We start from the raw sequence: 18,494 nt of genomic DNA, 5'->3' as shown, positions 1-18,494 counted from the left end.
ATTGTATATTCTACCTAATATTGATTTAGTATCCTCAAATTAGTATCAATACTATGAACATGAAGTATATGAATAGAAATTAAAAAAACACATGCCACAGTAATGGACCAACAAATGTGTGTGTTTTTTTTACTGAAACAATATATCAAGAAATGCAAAACGTTTTTAAAATGATTGCTTTCTACAGTGTGACAGGCGAGGGAAAGATTGTGGTTATGTTTCATAACTTTATAAATAAACTTTATAAAAATTTCTGTTCCTATCCTAATTAGTCTATTTTACTCACTCTTTTCTATATTTTGTAAATAAATTTAAACCTGTAAAGGTGTTGCATGAATAGAGTTTGTTATCTTGCTAGTAACAAGCATTGTTTGGGATTGTTTATCTTTGCAGCGTTAGCTTTGACTGCTTTTTGTTCAGATCTTCACTCCATGATCAAAAAGACAGTGTAACGTATACTGTCCCTTTAAGAGATGACGAGACTGGATTGAAACCTAGTTGGGTTGGTCAATGTGTTTAAAATGTTAAAGGGACAGTCAACGGTGGTGTCTATAATGAGAGTTGCTGTATATTAAATGTTCATTAGTGGTTCCAGTAAAGTTTCTCATGTGAGATAAATGATTAAGGAATGCTTTAATAAAATAAAATCAACAACATAATCATGCTGTTTTGCTACAGTTTGTTGTTCTGGATTACTGATCTAAAGTGTTATTGTGTACTTAATGATGCTTTGTTAAGCAGACCAGACTGATGTTTCACCCATTGATGGTCATGAGCATGCTGTTGACTCGCCTTTTCATTTTTAAATAGCAACGGCCAATGGGGGAGCTCCAACTCGACCGACCAATGGTGTAGCTCCCCTCCCCCCCTCCACCCCCCCCCCCCCCCCTCCACCCACCCCCCCCCCCCACACACACACACACACACTTGTGTTGCTGTCCAATCACATGAAAGCTTGATAGCTCCTCCCTCTTCTTCCTGCTGTAAAACACAGCCAGCTCTACTCTGTGCATATGTCATCTTGTTTGGAGCAGGAACCTCATTCAGTGAAGATCAGCAGATGAACAGGAACAAAGATTTCTGATTCAAACCCAGACGTTTGTTTTATAATCAGAGAAACTATCAAAGTCTCTGCCACAAGGAGAAAATGGCTCAGCAAGGAGTTCAGCTGGACCAGGAGACCATCTCTTGTTCCATCTGTCTGGATCTACTGAAGGATCCGGTGAGTATTCCCTGTGGACACAGCTACTGCATGAACTGTATTAAAACCCACTGGGATGAAGAGGATGAGAAGAAACTAAACAGCTGCCCTCAGTGTAGGCAGACCTTCATACTAAGGCCTGTCCTGGTGAAAAACACCATGTTAGCAGATTTAGTAGAGCAACTGAAGAAGACTGGACTCCATGCTGCTCCTGCTGATCACTGCTATGCTGGACCTGAAGATGTGTCCTGTGATGTCTGCACTGGGAGGAAACTGAAAGCCTTCAAATCCTGTCTCATCTGTCTGGTCTCATACTGTGAGAAACACCTTCAGCCTCATTTTAAATCTCCTGCCTTTGAAAATCACAAGCTGGTGGACCCCTCCAACAAGCTCTTGGAAAACATCTGCTCTCGTCATGATAAGGTGATGAAGATGTTGTGCTGCACCCTACAGCAGTGTATCTGTTATCACTGTTCTCCGGATGAACATTTGAAACTCAAGCCAAGTCAACTAAACATCCAACAGAGAATCCAGGACAGAGAGAAAGATGTGAAGCTGCTTCAACAGGAGGTGGAGAAAATCAATCTCTCTGCTGATAAAGCAGTCGAGGACAATGAGAAGATCTTCACTGAGCTGATCCGTCTCATGGAGAGAAGAAGCTCTGATGTGAAGCAGCAGGTCAGATCCCAGCAGAGAACTGAAGTGAGTCGAGTCAAAGAGCTTCAGGAGAAGCTGGAGCAGGAGATCACTGAGCTGAAGATGAACGATGCTGAGCTGAAGAAGCTCTCACACACAGAGGATCACAACCAGTTTCTACACAATTACCCCTCACTGTCACCACTCAGTGAGTCTACAGACTCATTCAGCATCAAGATCAGTCCTCAGAGCTACTTTGAGGATGTGACAGAGGCTGTGTCAGAAGTCAGAGATAAACTACAGGACGTTCTGAGAGAGAAATGGACAAACATCTCACTAATGGTGACTGATGTGAGTGTTTTACTGTCACAACCAGAACCCAAGACCAGAGCTGGATTCTTAAAGTATTCACGTGAAATCACACTGGATCCAAAAACAGCAAACACAGGTCTGTTATTATCTGACTGGAACAGAAAAGCAACGTCAAAGAAAAAACATCAATCTCATTCTAGTCACCCAGACAGATTCACTGAATGTCAGCAGGTCCTGAGTAAAGAGAGTCTGACTGGACGTTGTTACTGGGAAGTGGAGTGGAGAGGGGGAGGAGTTGTTGTAGCAGTCGCATACAAAAATATCAGCAGAAAAGGAGACTGGAGTGAATCTGGATTTGGATACAATAAAAGATCTTGGGCATTAACATGTCACAATAACAGTTATTTATTTTTTTACAACAAAGTCCAAACTCCTGTCTCAGGTCCTCTGTCCTTCAGAGTAGGAGTGTACCTGGATCACAGTGCAGGTATTCTTTCCTTCTACAGCGTCACTGAAACCATGACTCTCCTCCACAGAGTCCAGACCACATTCACTCAGCCTCTCTATGCTGGACTTTCTTTTTATTTCAACTGGGGAGACACTGCTGAGTTGTGTAAAGTGAAATAGACAGAAGTCCTTAAGGGTTAAACTCTGTGTTTGAACTCTTCAACTAATTTTGTCTCCATGTTTGTTGCTATCATTTACATTTTCACTTCCACCAGCATGGAAGTTAGCTGGTAAAACCTGCAACAAAATAGAAACATTTGAGGTAAACTTCTATGGAGGAGTGGATTGAGCAGCAACAACAACAACATGCAGCGCTACATAAAGAGGAGGTTAAACATTGTTGACAATATAAGGATCCAATTAACACATTACGAAAAAAAGTAAAGTGTATCAATACTAGAGATTCATCACTTTATGTCAATCAACAACAAACTGCAGAATCAGCTGATCTGGTTCATTCTTGTCCTTCTGCATTACCATCTGTTTGCTGCTGAGCAGGTAGTCTACAATGGCTTCTCTTGATCTGCCTGTTAACATCCCTTTTCAGGATGGAGAGAGTCCTTGTTGTTGTCAGGACAGTCCTTTTGTCTTTCAAAATCACATTAGGTTTCATTCAGGTCATTGGACATGTGCAAGTCGTTAGTGGAGTGAGGAGCTTTAGGTTTGCAGAGAATCCAGGACAGAGAGAAAGATGTGAAGCTGCTTCAACAGGAGGTGGAGAAAATCAATCTTTCTGCTGATGAAGCAGTGGAGGACAATGAGAAGATCTTCACTGAGCTGATCCGTCTCATGGAGAAAAGAAGCTCTGATGTGAAGCAGCAGGTCAGATCCCAGCAGAGAACTGAAGTGAGTCGAGTCAAAGAGCTTCAGGAGAAGCTGGAGCAAGAGATCACTGAGCTGAAGAGAAACGACACTGAGCTGAAGAAGCTCTCACACACAGAGGATCACAACCAATTTCTACACAACTACCCCTTACTGTCACCACTCAGTGAGTCTACAGACTCATCAAGATCTGTCCTCTGAGCTACTTTGAGGATGTGACAGAGGCTGTGTCAGAAGTCAGAGATAACCTACAGGACGTTCTGAGAGAGAAATGGACAGACGTCTTACTGACGGTGACTAATGTGACTGTTTTACTGCAACAACCAGTGCCCAAGACCAGAGCTGAATTCTTAAAATATTCAGTTGAAATCACACTGGATCCAAAAACAGCAAACAAACACAAACACAAACACAGGTCTGTTATTATCTGATGGGAACAGAAAAGTAACATTAATGAGAAAACATCAATCTTATTGTAGTCACCCAGACAGATTCACTCATTCTGGTCAGGTCCTGAGTAGAGAGAGTCTGACTGGACATTGTTACTGGGAGGTGGAGTGGGGAGGAGCTATTGGTGTAGCAGTGGCATACATGAATATCAGCAGATCAGGGGACGGGAGTGAAAGTAGATTTGGACTAGATAACAAATCTTGGGCATTAACATGTAACAAAAACGGTTATAACTTTTGGTACAACAAAGTTCAAACTCCCTTCTCAGGTCCTCAGTCATCCAGAGTAGGAGTGTACCTGGATCACAGAGCAGGTATTCTGTCCTTCTTCATCGTCTCTGAAACCATGACTCTCTTCCGCAGAGTACAGACCACATTCATTCAGCCTCTCTATGCTGGACTTTGTCTTTTTAATTTGTTTGACAGCGCTGCTGAGTTGTGTAAAGTGAAATAGACAGAAGTCCTTTAAGGGTTAAACTCTGTGTTTGAACTCTTCAACTCATTTTGTCTCCATGTTTGTTGCTGACAGCTGATTGTTGTGTTGACATTTCTCTGCATGAACATTTAAACTTCTCTGAGCTCTAAATGTCTGATGAATATTTGTATTGATGCGTTTATTTTGTTCTTTCTCCTCCACTGCATGAATCTTAAGAGAGAAAACACCAGACCTTCATTTATCAGAGATATTTTGTTCTCTTTGTGTTCATTTGTAAAGAAATCTTTAATTGATCAAGTCATTTAATAGACTTTACTGATGGGATGTGTGAACAAACTGAATGTTTACATGATGAATAAACAAACATGAACAAAGTATTTTCTTCTTGTCTTCATTCCCCCATGCCCTCATAACCTCCAGACTTGACTATTGCAACAGCATCCTTTATAGCTCTCCCAACAAAATCCTCAATAAACTCCAATATGTTCAGAACTCTGCCGCTCAACTGCTCACCTCCACCCGCCGCTATGACCACATCACCCCGGTCCTTCGCAACCTCCACTGGCTCCCGGTCAAATACAGAATAGACTTTAAAGTGCTACTCACCACCTACAAAGCCTTAACCAACCTGGCCCCTCCCTACCTTTCAGACCTCCTCCCCCTTCACACCCCAACCCGTTGCCTCAGGTCCGCCGGTGCAAAAACTGTGAAGACCATCAGGACCAAGCACTGGACCTGGGATGACAGGGCCTTCTCAGCTGCTGCACCCCCCCTCTGGAACGCCCTCCCATCCACATCCGTGAGGCTCCCTTCCTATCATCATTCAAACAAGCCCTCAAAACCCACCTCTTCAAACTCACCTTCACCTGCTAACCCCTGCACCCTACCCTCCACTACATGACTCATTCCACACAGCTTCTCCAGTTTTCTTTTTTTTTTACCAAAATGTTTTGTTTGTTTGTTTTGTTTTGTTTTGCTTTGTTTTGCCTTGTTCTGTTTGTCTCTGCCCTATGTAAAGCGTCTTTGGGTACTTAGAAAAGCGCTATATAAAATTAAAGTATTATTATTATTATTCCAGGGTTTCATACAAAGCTGATGGAGAAAATATGAAACTAATATGAGAGTATAACTGAGTCAGTTTTCCTCCTGAAACACCACAAAGTACAGAGTTCATGTTTAGAGCAGAAGAGCATTTGTCAGTCAGTCTCTGTCCTTTCAACTTTCCTCACTAAAACATCTTTGTCACAGAGAAATGAGTAGAGTTTGATATGACTTGTTGCTTTAACATCCAACATTTTATTTCTGCATCTAGTCAATGAAAAGGATTTCAGATTCAGATTTAGATTTGGATTCAACTTTATTGCCATTGCACAGAGTACAAGTTCTAGGACAACGAAATGCAGTTTTAGCATCTAACCAGAAGTGCAAAAAGAAGCAGTAAAGGTGCAGTGCAATGTGCTAGATAAATAACAGATACATATTAAAAAAAGAAAAATAATAGTATGAGTTGTTTGACAATATAGACAGTATAAACAGTATTAACAGTGGATATGAAATGCAAAATACATACAGTATAGTATATATAGTATAAACAGTAAGCTGTAAGTATGTATAGTCACTGGAGGAAGGTGTCTGGTGTGTGTGTGTGTGTGTGTGTGTGTGTGTGAGAGAGAGGGGGAGGTACCTGGGGATGGGGGCTATCACCGTGGTGCAGAGTTTAGTAAGCTGACAGCTGAAGGAAAGAAGCTGTTCCTGAGCCTGCTGGTCCTGGGTCGGAGAATCCTATAGTGCCTCGAGAGGGGAGGAGGGCAAACAGTCTATGGCTGGGGTGTGAGGTGACCCTGACGATGCTGCGCACCTCCCGTAGGCAGCGCTTGAGGTGGACGGTCTCGATGGCAGGGAGTGGAGTGCCGCTGACACATTGGGCAGTTTTACCACCCTCTGCAGTGCTTTCCGGTCTGAGACAGAGCAGTTGCCATACCAAACTGTGATGCAGCTTGTAAGGATGCTCTCGATGGTGCAGCGATAGAAGTTCACCAAGATCAGAGGAGACATGTGGAATTTCTTCAGTCTGCTCAGGAAGAAGAGACGCTGGTGTGCCTTCTTGACCAGGGTTGAGGTGTTGAGGGTCCAAGAGAGGTCCTCTGAGATGTGGACACCAAGAAACCTAAAGCTGGTGACACACTCAACCTCCGTTCCATTGATATGGATGGGGGTGTATGTGCAGCCTTTGGTCTTTCTGAAGTCCACAATAAGCTCCTTGGTCTTTTTGGTGTTGAGGACCAGGTTGTTGTTGGCGCACCTGTGAGGAATTTAAGTTTAAAAGCATTGCTAGTATGTTTAATAGCACCCCTAGTGGTGGATATTGTATGTCAATATTTACTTATAGAGTATATTATATGTCTATAATATGTTTACTTGTAGAAGCTTTGAACACTGTAAGAATAGTCACTGAATGTTTTGAACCATGAAGGAGAGTGAGAGAATTTTGAGTGAGGCTTTGCAGGGACGACCATATGAATGAATGAAGTATGTGCCAAGCGAGGATGTTGGTGTATGCTGCTTTAAGGAAGGAGGGGGGCCGGTCTTGAAGAGGAGGATAGACCGGACTAGTGGGTCAATAGGGCAGGAGGAGTCCGAAGGAGGTCAGCCAATCACTGAGCTGATATGGAACACTTTCAAACAATAAGACACTGTTCCTGAGGAGGAACTTCAGACCTTATGTGACCTCTGAGCAGCTAATTAGCTTTGCTGGACTATGTGGAGGGTTTCATTGGGTCTCTGCTCCATGGATCATATTTCTATTGATAGGGTGATTCACTTTGTGACTGTTTTGCTTCTGTAGTTATTAAATATCTTTTGATGTACTTATGACTCGAACCAGCTGATTTTTTGGCACTGCTTTGCTGACGAAAGACGCAGCAGTGGGAGTCGTGCGACCTTCCTTCGTATGCAAGAGTTGAGACCCTAACACACCACACTGCCAGGGGCCGGACCTCCTCCCTATGGCTGACTCATCGTTGTTGTTGATGAGGCCCACCACCATTGTGTCGTCTGCAAACTTGATAATGGAGATGATGTCTTCTGTACACCTGTTCTGGCGGTAGGCAAATTGGAGGGGGTCCAGTGTGGGTGGTAGGCAGGTTTGAGATGAGCCAGGACCAACCTCTCGAAGCACTTCATGATGATGGGGGTGAGTGCAACAGGGCGGAAATCGTTTAGGCTCGCTGCAGTGGAGTGTTTTGGAGCATGTGGGTACAGCTGCTTGGGCCAGTGACAGGTTGAAGATGTCGGTCAGGACCTCAGTCAGCTGCCCAGCACAGGCCCTGAGCATGCATCCGGGGATGCCATCAGGGCCAGCAGCCTTACGTGCATTAATCTTGCTCAGCGCAGCACACACGTCGATGGTGGAGAGTGTGAGAGGATGGTGGTCTGCAGGGGGCACAGTCTTGATGGCTGCCTCCTGGTTGTCCCTGTCAAAGCGAGAATGAAAGTTGTTAAGCTCATCAGGGAGGGAGTCATTTTGTCCAGGGTGAAATCTGTCGACCCACAAAACAGCCTGCTGTCCTAAAGAGTTTTTCTAATTTATCCTCTTTTATTACAAATAAATGCATCTAAAACTGTCATGATTCGGGTTCTTGACAGCCGTGATTGATTTATTGCATCTCATGTAAAGTTACTCCACCTTTTTCCAGTTCAGAAGTTCTTTGGGAACAATTTAATAACCGTGATAATATCCATATGAAATACAGCGTTGAGTTGAACCAGAATCAACATCAGAAGGACTCGACGTCTGAAAGCAACAACATGTTCAGTCTCATTTTAAGTCATCGAGACAAAATCATTTTTGGTTGGCGGAGATTCATGTTGTTCCTGAGGTGTTTTCACAGTCGTCACTCAACCAGTGAGTTTTTACAACAGGTGGAATATTTTAACATCAATAACAAATGGGAAATGTGCAGATTATATCAGGTCCACTTATGAAGTCATAAAATCAATATATGTGAATCTTGAAATGCAGCTTTGGATCAGGATGATAGTCTGAAATTCAACTCTTTTGTCTCAATTGCTTCAAAGTGATTATTAAATATGGTTTAAATAATATTTCAATATTTCACAAGAGTTTAGTTTAATAACTCCCTACTGTCAGCCAGCTGTCAAAATAAAACTGAAGAGAATTACAGGAAGACTTATAGAGAAATATGGAGACATGGCCAAAGCCTGAGGAGCCAAAAAATAAGTTCCAACAAAAAAAATTACATGTTTTCAGATGTGGAGGAGGTTTTAACCTGTCAGTAAATGAGGAAACAAAGTTCAAATTCACAGCGCTGCTCTTCTTCCTGGAATGAACCGCAGCTTGATAACCGTTCCTTCTTCTTCCTCCTCTCAAACACAGAGAACTCCACTCTGCCTTTATTTCCTTGTTCCCTCCCCTTCAGACCTACAGTTTAAAGACGGTTATAACCAACATGGTGGTGAATTGCAGGAGCTGACAGGCCCCATTCACGGCAGAGACACATGTTGTTCAGATCAGAGCTCAAAGTTCATTCAGTTTTGAGGAAGTGACACTCAGTCAGTCGTTATCATTGAGAGGTGAAATGGCGCAGAAAGGAGTTCAGCTGGACCAGGAAAGCTTATGTTGTTCCATCTGTCTGGATCTACTGAAGGATCCGGTGAGTATTCCCTGTGGACACAGCTACTGCATGAACTGTATTAAAACACACTGGGATGAAGAGGAGGAGAAGAAACTCCACAGCTGCCCTCAGTGTAGGCAGACCTTCACACCGAGGCCTGTCCTGGTGAAAAACACCATGTTAGCAGATTTAGTGGAGCAATTGAAGAAGACTGGACTTTATGACTGCTATGCTGGACCTGAAGATGTGGCCTGTGACGTCTGCACTGGGAGGAAACTGAAAGCCTTCAAGTCCTGTCTGCAATGTTTGATATCTTACTGTGAGAAACACCTTCAACCTCATTATGAATCAGCTCCATTAAAGAAACACAAGCTGGTGGACCCCTCCGAGAAGCTTCAGGAGAACATCTGCTCTCGTCATGATGAGGTGATGAAGATGTTCTGTCGTACTGATCAGCAGTGTATCTGTTATCTCTGCTTAATGGATGAACATAAAGGCCACGACACAGTCTCAGCTGCAGCAGAAAGGACTGCAAGGCAGAGAGAGCTGGAGGTGAGTCAACTAAACATCCAGCAGAGAATCCAGGACAGGGAGAAAGATGTGAAGCTGCTTCAACAGGAGGTGGAGAAAATCAATCTCTCTGCTGATAAAGCAGTGGAGGACAATGAGAAGATCTTCACTGAGCTGATCCGTCTCATGGAGAGAAGAAGCTCTGATGTGAAGCAGCAGGTCAGATCCCAGCAGAGAACTGAAGTGAGTCGAGTCAAAGAGCTTCAGGAGAAGCTGGAGCAGGAGATCACTGAGCTGAAGATGAACGATGCTGAGCTGAAGAAGCTCTCACACACAGAGGATCACAACCAGTTTCTACACAACTACCCCTCACTGTCACCACTCAGTGAGTCTACAGACTCATCCAGCATCAAGATCCGTCCTCTGAGCTACTTTGAGGATGTGACAGAGGCTGTGTCAGAAGTCAGAGATAAACAACAGGACGTTTTGAGAGAGAAATGGACAAACAACTCACTGACGGGGACTGAAGTGAATGTTTTACTGCCACAACCAGAGCCCAAGACCAGAGCTGAGTTCTTAAAATATTCACGTGAAATCACACTGGATCCAAACACAGCAAACACAGGTGTTGTATTATTTGATGGGAACAGAAAAGCCACAATAATGGTTGACCAACAGTCTTATTCTCATCACCCAGACAGATTCACTGGATGTTTGCAGGTCCTGAGCAGAGAGAGTCTGACTGGACGTTGTTACTGGGAGGTGGAGTGTAGAGAAGGAGTTACTGTAGCAGTCACATACAAGAATATCAGCAGAAAGGGGAAGTGGACTGAATGTGGATTTGGATGTAATGACAAATCTTGGGCATTAAGATGTGACATTAACAGTTATAATTTTGTGTACAACAAAGTCAAAACTCCCATCTCAGGTCCTCTTTCCTTCAGAGTAGGAGTGTACCTGGATCACAGTGCAGGTATTCTTTCCTTCTACAGCGTCTCCGAAACCATGACTCTCCTCCACAGAGTCCAGACCACATTCACTCAGCCTCTCTATGCTGGACTTTGTCTTTTTAGTTTGTTTGACAGCGCTGCTGAGTTCTGTAAACTCAAATAGACAGAAGTCATTTAAGGGTTAATCTTCACTGCACAGAGATCAGCTGTCAGTCAAACATTATGGGTGGTACTTTGACATCTTGTCATTAGTTGTTCTGTAAATGTTTGAGTTTCTTTAGGTGGAGCTCCTTCCTGTGTCTGTTTAGCCATGGAGGCTATCACTGCTCATTATGATGTTTGTTTACCCAAACTGACATTTCTCTGCATGAACATTGTGGTGGAAAATATTCCTATACCCACTTTGCGTGAGTCTTTTAATGCTGAAATACATAATACCAAAAACCAGGTTGTCTTTTAATTATTTATTCTCTGTGCAGAGAATGTTCAATCATCACAACAGATTGTGTACAGTCTCAGTGATGAAGAAAACAGAAAAAAGTGAACAAGCTTTCTTTATACAGAATGAGCAAAGGTGGCGGCCGATGGCCAACGTTGAGTTTATGATAACGAGCCCCGACTGATTTCTTTTAAGAGCCTAAAGGTTTGAAACCAGTGTTTTAATCCTCAGCAGTGTGTTTGTATTTGTTGTGTGTCGGGGGAAAATTGTTTTCATGTGACTTATTATTATTTCTTACTTAGATTCGTTGCTCATGTGTTTTCTATTTTGAACTTTGGCCCTTGGGCAAACAGGAGCAGAATTTTCTGCTTCTCATCGGAACCAAAGGGGGGCAACTTCCTTGGTGCTAGGGCCTTATAGGAAACAGATGGTTACCTGATTTTGTAAACATCCCTAGGCCACAGGGAACTGGACAGCTAGACTTTGATTGACACGTAGTTTCTGCTGAGGGGATACTCCGATCAGAAAGGCATTTAAGTAGGGCCTTCTTTACGGAGAAGGCAGAGTCTTCCTTTGTTCTGCCATGGGTGAAGGAACGCTCTCTGCTATACAGCTGTATCATAATCTATGACTCTGTTTATTAATCTATTTAAATCTGTTCACTCTGTTTAATCTGTGAATGCACATTTGAGCTGTTTATGCTCAGTTAGATTTGTTTTATTTGTTTGTATTATTTTTATAATTTTTCTATATCTTATCCTGTAATAAATTCTTAAAGGACAGAAAGCTTAAGATACTTTGGATTTCTCTCAAGGAAATACTTTAATTTCCACGACATTGTGTAAAATCTTAATCTGAAAAGTAACTACAGTGGAACACAAAGTACAACGTTGCGTTTAAAATAGTGAAGTAGAAGAAACGGAAAGCGACAATACTCAAGTTAAGTACAAGTACCTTAAAACTCTACTTCAGTGTAGTACTTTGAGCAAACAGGCTGGTTTGAGATGAGATCCGGCGTCAGCAGCAGGAGGCAATGACAAGTCCAACAGTTTCCAGCTGTCTTCAAAGAACAAACAGGAAGTCCCAGAAAGTTACATCTTGTTAGATCCAAACTGTAGGCTACTTGTAGTTTTTAGACCACGTTAGGATGAATTTATATTTGTTTGTAAATGTATATATATATGTAAATGTGTGAGTAGCTAGCATTGTATTCTATAAACCATTATCTTTTCTTTATCTGACTTGTCTCTCCTGATTGAACTGACAGCTGTGATTGATTTATTGCATCTCATGTAAAGTTACTCCTTTTTCCAGTTCAGAGGTTCTTTAGGAACAATTTAATAACCGTGATAATATCCATATGAAATACAGTGTTCAGTTCAACCAGAATCAACATCAGAAGGACTCGACGTCTGAAAGCAACAACATGTTCAGTCTCATTTTAAGTCATCGAGACACAATCATTTATGGTTGGTGGAGATTCATGTTGTTCCTGAGGAGTTTTCTCAGTCGTCACTCAACCAGTGAGTGACAGCTTTTACAACAGGTGGAATATTTTAACATCAACAACAAATGGGAAATTTTCAGATTACATCAAGTCCACTTATAAAGTCATAAAATCAATGTATGTGAATATTGAAATGCTGCTTTGCTTGAGTGTATTATTTAAGTACTCTTTCCATCTTTGTTAGTTACTTAAGAACTAAGTTTCTACATTGTGATAAAAAAATGTCTTCAGCTTCACCACATATTCTTAAAAACAATACAGGACAATTGATGAAGACAAATAACAAAGAAAAGTATCAACAAATGGCATGATTTAAAAAATAGTAAGACTAAAATATCACAGGGAAAATATTTTGGCTTGCATTCTCCTCACTGAGAGATAAAACTCAACATGTGGGTACAAAAGTAAGAGGGAACACATCATCGCGAAATCTTTGCACTTATATTGAATTCCTATGTCTCATTCTGTCTTATCTGAGGCTTCAGTTTATTCCTCACATTCATATTTCCACTTCACATGACCATGATGAAAAACTAAATGCTTTCCACCAGATTCTTAAACACCATTTCAACAGTTTTCTTACTAACTCAAATTTTCAAACATCAGAAGTAGACAAAATCTCTGTGTATCAGCAAATGGACATTTTGATAGCTAGAACAGTTTTCATGAAGTCACAGATTAAGTTTCAGGAAACGTTTGGGTCCGTTTCAGATTTTATAATGGGTGTGTATTGTGCAGCTCGTAAAGTGTTAGTGATGACATCACGGTCAGAGTGGAGCAGAGCATGAAAAGTATTCTGTGATTTTTACAAACAAATTGCTCCCATTCACACAATTTTTACTCTTTATACACCATTTTTGGCCAAAAAGCTTGGAAATGTTGTGCTGGTCGCACACAACTGTCTATGGAATCCAACGGACTTACACATTTGGCTCAAAGAGCCGCAGAGCAACATGAACTCCAACCGACTGCTCCATTAGACTCCATGTTAAATCTGGAATATAAACAAAGGTCTATATCTCAAATACAGAAATGACGGGAGCCATTTGTGGACTGTCCATGAAGAACACAAGATTCAATCCAATAGTATGAATCTAAAATGCAGAAAAGAAAGAAGCGATATCTCAATCGAACCTCAACAATACTACCGGTAACATCGGCGTGTATATATACATTGCAACGTCTTCGGGCAGTAGAAGCCACACTGTCAAAATTTCTTGCGAAATTTTCTAGTTTATATTACAACACTAAAAGACATATGTATAAGATCTGCGTTTGTAATATTACTATTTTTTGGCCTTCATAAGTTCAGAGAAGAGGTTTATAGTATGTTATATTCATTACAATGCATTGGACTAGTCTATGCATTGTGGAGATGAAATGAAAATAAAAATATCTTGACTAAACCTTAAATATTCTGGTGTACAGATGATTGCTGTTTAATTTTAAGTTTCCCGACAGGAGGAAAGATTGACTATTCATGGTTTCTCCAGTAACATAGGCCAACTTTTGTCAGACAATGATTTAATGGTTTTTGTTGAAGACAATGAAGGTCTATTTTTTTACTTTTTTTATTGTTTGAAAATGTATACACAGCGCTGTGCTTCTGATTAATATGAATTTATGGTGTATTGTCAGGCCACGTAGGCTTGGCATAGTTACACTATGCATGACACAATATTACAAACATGTATCAACGTTTCATAACAGGTGATCATAATTAACATATCTTCATTCTTATTTCAATTTTATTATAATAATTTTATTATATTTATCATCCAGTAAGGATGCCACCTGGGCGCCTCCCTAGGGAGGTGTTCCAGGCACAACCAGCTGGGAGGAGACCCCGAGGGAGGCCCAGGACCAGGTGGAGGGACTATATCTCCAAACTGGCCTGGGAGCGCGTCGGGATCCCCCAGTCAGAGCTGGATGATGTGGCTCGGGAAAGGGAATTTCCGGGTCCCCTGCGACCTGATCCCGGATAAGCGGTTGAAGATGAGATGAGATGAGATATTTATTATACGTGCCGCCGTCTGTGAGATCCCAGTCACCCTGTGACGTCAGCTCGGAATAGCCAAACGAACGTGGGCTGTAACGTCATCATTAAACGTTCTAATGTAAGCAGACGGAACGTTCGGTTAGGCTCCATAGAACGTGTTCACTCACTTCTGCTCAAATCACCTGTTGACTCCACCGTGTGAACCGCTCACTCTCTCTCTCTCTCTCTCAAATGTAAAGTATTTCTCTTTGAACTGTAGTACAGTAGAAATAGAAAGTAGCAGGGAAAAAAACATCATTGTATTTTACAGTGGGAACTCCAGACACATCGGGATTATATTATTCTGTCAGCAATAGACTGTTATTGTGTAGCTGTGTGTTTACTATTATTATTATTTTATTGTCATTATTAGTAATTATCAGTCTTATCAATGTTTGTCACAGGATCTCAGTTTAAGAGTCATTATTCTGAAAGTGAGAACTAACTGTAGGAAGATATGGATCAGAGTGCATTACCATTTGTTCTGGTTCTGGATTTGGACGACCTGCTGTCCATCCTCCGGGATGATTATGGTGATCTAGCACCACCTCCAGCTCCATCCCAACCTGTCGTCCCCGCTGGGATGGATGGGTGCACCCCTCTGGGAGCAGCCCCACACACATTTGAGCAGCTAAATACACCAATGGCTCCTCAGAGACTGAATGTTGGACCGGCTGCTCCCATCGTTCACTAAGAACTCAACCTCATACAGCCAGGTCCCTTGTACAATCAGGCAGGTTCCTATAGCCAGGGACAGGTGAGATACGAAAAAGTGGTTACTGAGAGATATCAGAAGAGTTTCATCAACACCTGCATCAGAACAGATCAGCATCAGTCAGAGCTGAAAGGATTAGTCCATTAACTATAAGTCAATCTGCAAATATTTTGATAATCAATTAATTTCATTTTTTAAACAACAATAACCATATATAAATGGTTGCAGCTTTTCAAATGTGAATATTAGCTTTGTGAATATTTTGGGGACTTAGATTGTTTATTGTGATGGACATTTTTTTGACTATTTAGTGAAATTTAAGCCCAAACGGTTAGTCAATGAATCAATAATGGAAGTAATGATTAGTAGCAGCCCTGGTATCAATGGTGGATGCATTGGGACAACAGAAGGACAGAAATGATTTTAACATAAGTACACTTTGTTAACTCACGTGATGTTGAATGTAATGAGCTCATCAATAAGCTCAATAACTGCCTATTAGTCATAATTCAGAAGTATTAACCCAAGAGTGCTCCTTGTTAGCTTAATTCGATCAGTAAACCAGTAAGATTGTCCAGATATTCTTGTAGTGATGTCGCCTGATAGACAGGTGACACCATTGCAGCTTCTCTAACCAGTGTGTGTTTGTGTCTCCAATATAACAATGTTCCTGTGTTGATCCAGAGCCTGCCAATTTTTGGAGTCCTGTAAGTAACACACACATGAATGCAAACAAACACACACATGTGTACATAGATAGTGAGCTTCTGTTTCTATCTTCAAACACAATCTTTCCATGAACTAAAGTATCTCTGTCTCTCTTTATCTGTGTAGGAACGGACAAGTTCTGTACGAGCTTCCTGAAAATTGTTTCTCTGCTTTCCAGCCAGCTGCTCCTCCTCCGGACACCGTGAACACAAAGTAAGCTCTGCCGCTTTGGTCTTGACTTGGACATGATCTTTGGAAGTGGACACCAACTCATAAACAAACCACATTCACCTTTTTGCAGCTGTTGTTTGATTGAAGTGTCTGTTATTTGTCTACCAAAATTCCTTCATGAATATTACAATAATCAGCATTTCACCCATTGTCTTGTATTATTCTGCTCACTTTAGAGTTCCTTCCTGAAATGCGTGCGAGAAAGCGTGATGAGCCGTATGTCAAGAAGCCGCCAAACGCCTTCATGCTGTTCATGAAGGAGCAGAGGCCAAACTTTGTGGCTGAAATCAATACCGGCGAGATGGCAGCTGTCAGCACCATCCTGGGACAGAAGGTAAGTGTGTTTGCTCTGTGAGACACTCAATGTTACACAACCTTCATGACAGTTTGGTCAAAGATTCTTCAGATGTGCTTATTCTTTATTGATCAGTGTCCAAGACTTTCCTCTAACTCTAAATCTTCACATCTGGACAGCAACTTTTGATGATTTTCAGTTATTGTCTCATATTATAATAACTATATAATAATAACTCATTAATGTTGTCCTCTTTCCACAGTGGAAGTCTCTGTCCAACGAAGAGCAGGAGAAATACCACCAACAGGCAGACATAGAGAGACGTGTACATGCTCAGCGCCACCCTGAATGGTCAAACAGTAACAATTACGTATGTGCAACTCATGTTAACACCAGAATGCTAGAGCTTATGAAACAAAGTCACTGAAAGACTCTTGTTTTTATCAGCTCATGTCAGATGGAAAGTCTAACGTGTTTGTTTTTGTGTAGGGAGCAAAGAGAAAGAGGGTCAGGAGGCAGGCCACCAACATTGCTGCAGGTAAGACAATATTTCTGAGGATCACAGTTTGTTTTCATATGAAATGGGATGCAAACTCCATGACAGGATCATATTGGACTATGATAGATCATAGATAGTCAAAATAAATAGAAGAAGAAGCTTTTACCATGTGTTACCAAGTCTGAGAGGATTGATCAGTGCTTTGTTTGTTTGTACTACAGCATCTACACCTGGAGAGATCACCCAGCAGGTGACCTCAGTGTACACAGGCGTGGTGGAAGCTCCTCCCACACACACCAGCTTCACTCACCTGCTGGATAACAATGACTCCTTCAGGCCGGAATCTATACCAGTGACCCCATGGATGGAGTCCCCCGCTGCACCAGCGGATTCAGAACACATGGATTTGGCCAATGAACTAGAAGCCCTGATAGCGGGGCTGATGGAAGCTCTTCCCCTCGAGTCAGAGCCTCATTCCTTTTCTATCATGGACATCTTATAAGGAGGATCATACAGATGTGTTCACATGCTGAGAGTCTTATAGTTAGGGCTGGCTCAGGTTTATAGTTAGAGCTGGCTCACGTTTATAGTTAGGAATGGCTCAGGTTTATAGTTAGGGCTGGCTCAGGTTTATAGTTAGGGCTGGCTCAGGTTTATAGTTAGGGCTGGTTCAGGTTTATAGTTAGGGCTGGCTCAGGTTTATAGTTAGGGCTGGTTCAGGTTTATAGTTAGGAATGGCTCAGGTTTATAGTTAGGGCTGGCTCAGGTTTATAGTTAGGGCTGGTTCAGGTTTATAGTTAGGGCTGGCTCAGGTTTATAGTTAGGGCTGGTTCAGGTTTATAGTTAGGAATGGCTCAGGTTTATAGTTAGGGCTGGCTCAGGTTTATAGTTAGAAATGGCTCAGGTTTATAGTTAGGGATGGCTCAGGTTTATAGTTAGGGCTGGCTCAGGTTTGCCTTGGACCAGTCCATAAGCTGCTATAGGCCTAGACTGCTGGAGGACTTCCTGTGATACACTGAGCTCCCCTCTCCTCCTCTCTCTCTCCTTCTGGATACATTAATGTCCCATTAATGGACATTAGTAACTTGGCTTCTCCCCTGGAGTCTCTGTGCTTTCAGGTTTCCATGGATCGTGGTTACACCTAGATCGTGATTGCGCCTGCTGTCGTGGCCCTGCTTGACACCCACTGCTATCATTATTATCATCACTGCTATTACTGTTATTATCATTCTATTGTATCCACTGATGCTGTTATTAGTAGCAGTAGCAGACATATCTCTATTATTATCTCTGCTATTACTGTTATTTGTATTATTATATTACATTCACCACCACTACTATTGTTTGTTATTAGTCCAATATATATTTTATATATATATATCACATCTCTGTGTGGTCGCCATTGATATGCATTAGAAGTCTCAGAGCGAGACATGTCCTCCGTATATGGAGGAGCGGATGAGGACTGGACCCCAGACAACATCATGGAGCACAGGGAATATTTGCAGCTTCAGTTCCAATCATACCAGCTTAATGCTCAATTTGTTCTTGTTTCATGCTGCATTATAGCTGAAGACTGGTGATCGTTTGATAGCCCGGAAAATA

The 18,494-nt window shown here is 41.8% G+C and overlaps 2 protein-coding genes and 1 pseudogene across 2 annotated transcripts; all 3 read left to right on the top strand.

Moving 5' to 3' along the window:
• The first annotated feature begins 1,147 nt into the window (after positions 1-1,147).
• On the top strand, positions 1,148-2,776 carry LOC137865862 (tripartite motif-containing protein 16-like). Its single transcript, XM_068701402.1, has one exon. The coding sequence runs from the start codon at positions 1,148-1,150 to the stop codon at positions 2,774-2,776; it is 1,629 nt and encodes a 542-aa protein (XP_068557503.1).
• A 96-nt stretch (positions 2,777-2,872) lies between these two features.
• Positions 2,873-5,107, top strand: LOC137892556 (tripartite motif-containing protein 16-like; annotated as a pseudogene).
• A 3,854-nt stretch (positions 5,108-8,961) lies between these two features.
• On the top strand, positions 8,962-16,681 carry LOC137865861 (E3 ubiquitin/ISG15 ligase TRIM25-like). Its single transcript, XM_068701401.1, has 5 exons — positions 8,962-10,132; positions 15,841-15,863; positions 15,991-16,077; positions 16,272-16,429; positions 16,653-16,681. The coding sequence occupies exons 1-3, from the start codon at positions 8,962-8,964 to the stop codon at positions 16,018-16,020; spliced, it is 1,224 nt and encodes a 407-aa protein (XP_068557502.1). The 3' UTR covers positions 16,021-16,077; positions 16,272-16,429; positions 16,653-16,681.
• The last annotated feature ends 1,813 nt before the right edge of the window (positions 16,682-18,494 follow it).

The sequence above is a fragment of the Cebidichthys violaceus genome, unplaced genomic scaffold, assembly GCF_023349555.1.
Source record: "Cebidichthys violaceus isolate CVI_PGR_0920_01 unplaced genomic scaffold, fCebVio1.0.p SCAF_8, whole genome shotgun sequence".
NCBI lineage: Eukaryota > Metazoa > Chordata > Actinopteri > Perciformes > Stichaeidae > Cebidichthys > Cebidichthys violaceus.
The sequence above is the reverse complement of the archived record's forward strand: the minus strand, read 5'-3'. Positions and strand labels throughout refer to the sequence as shown.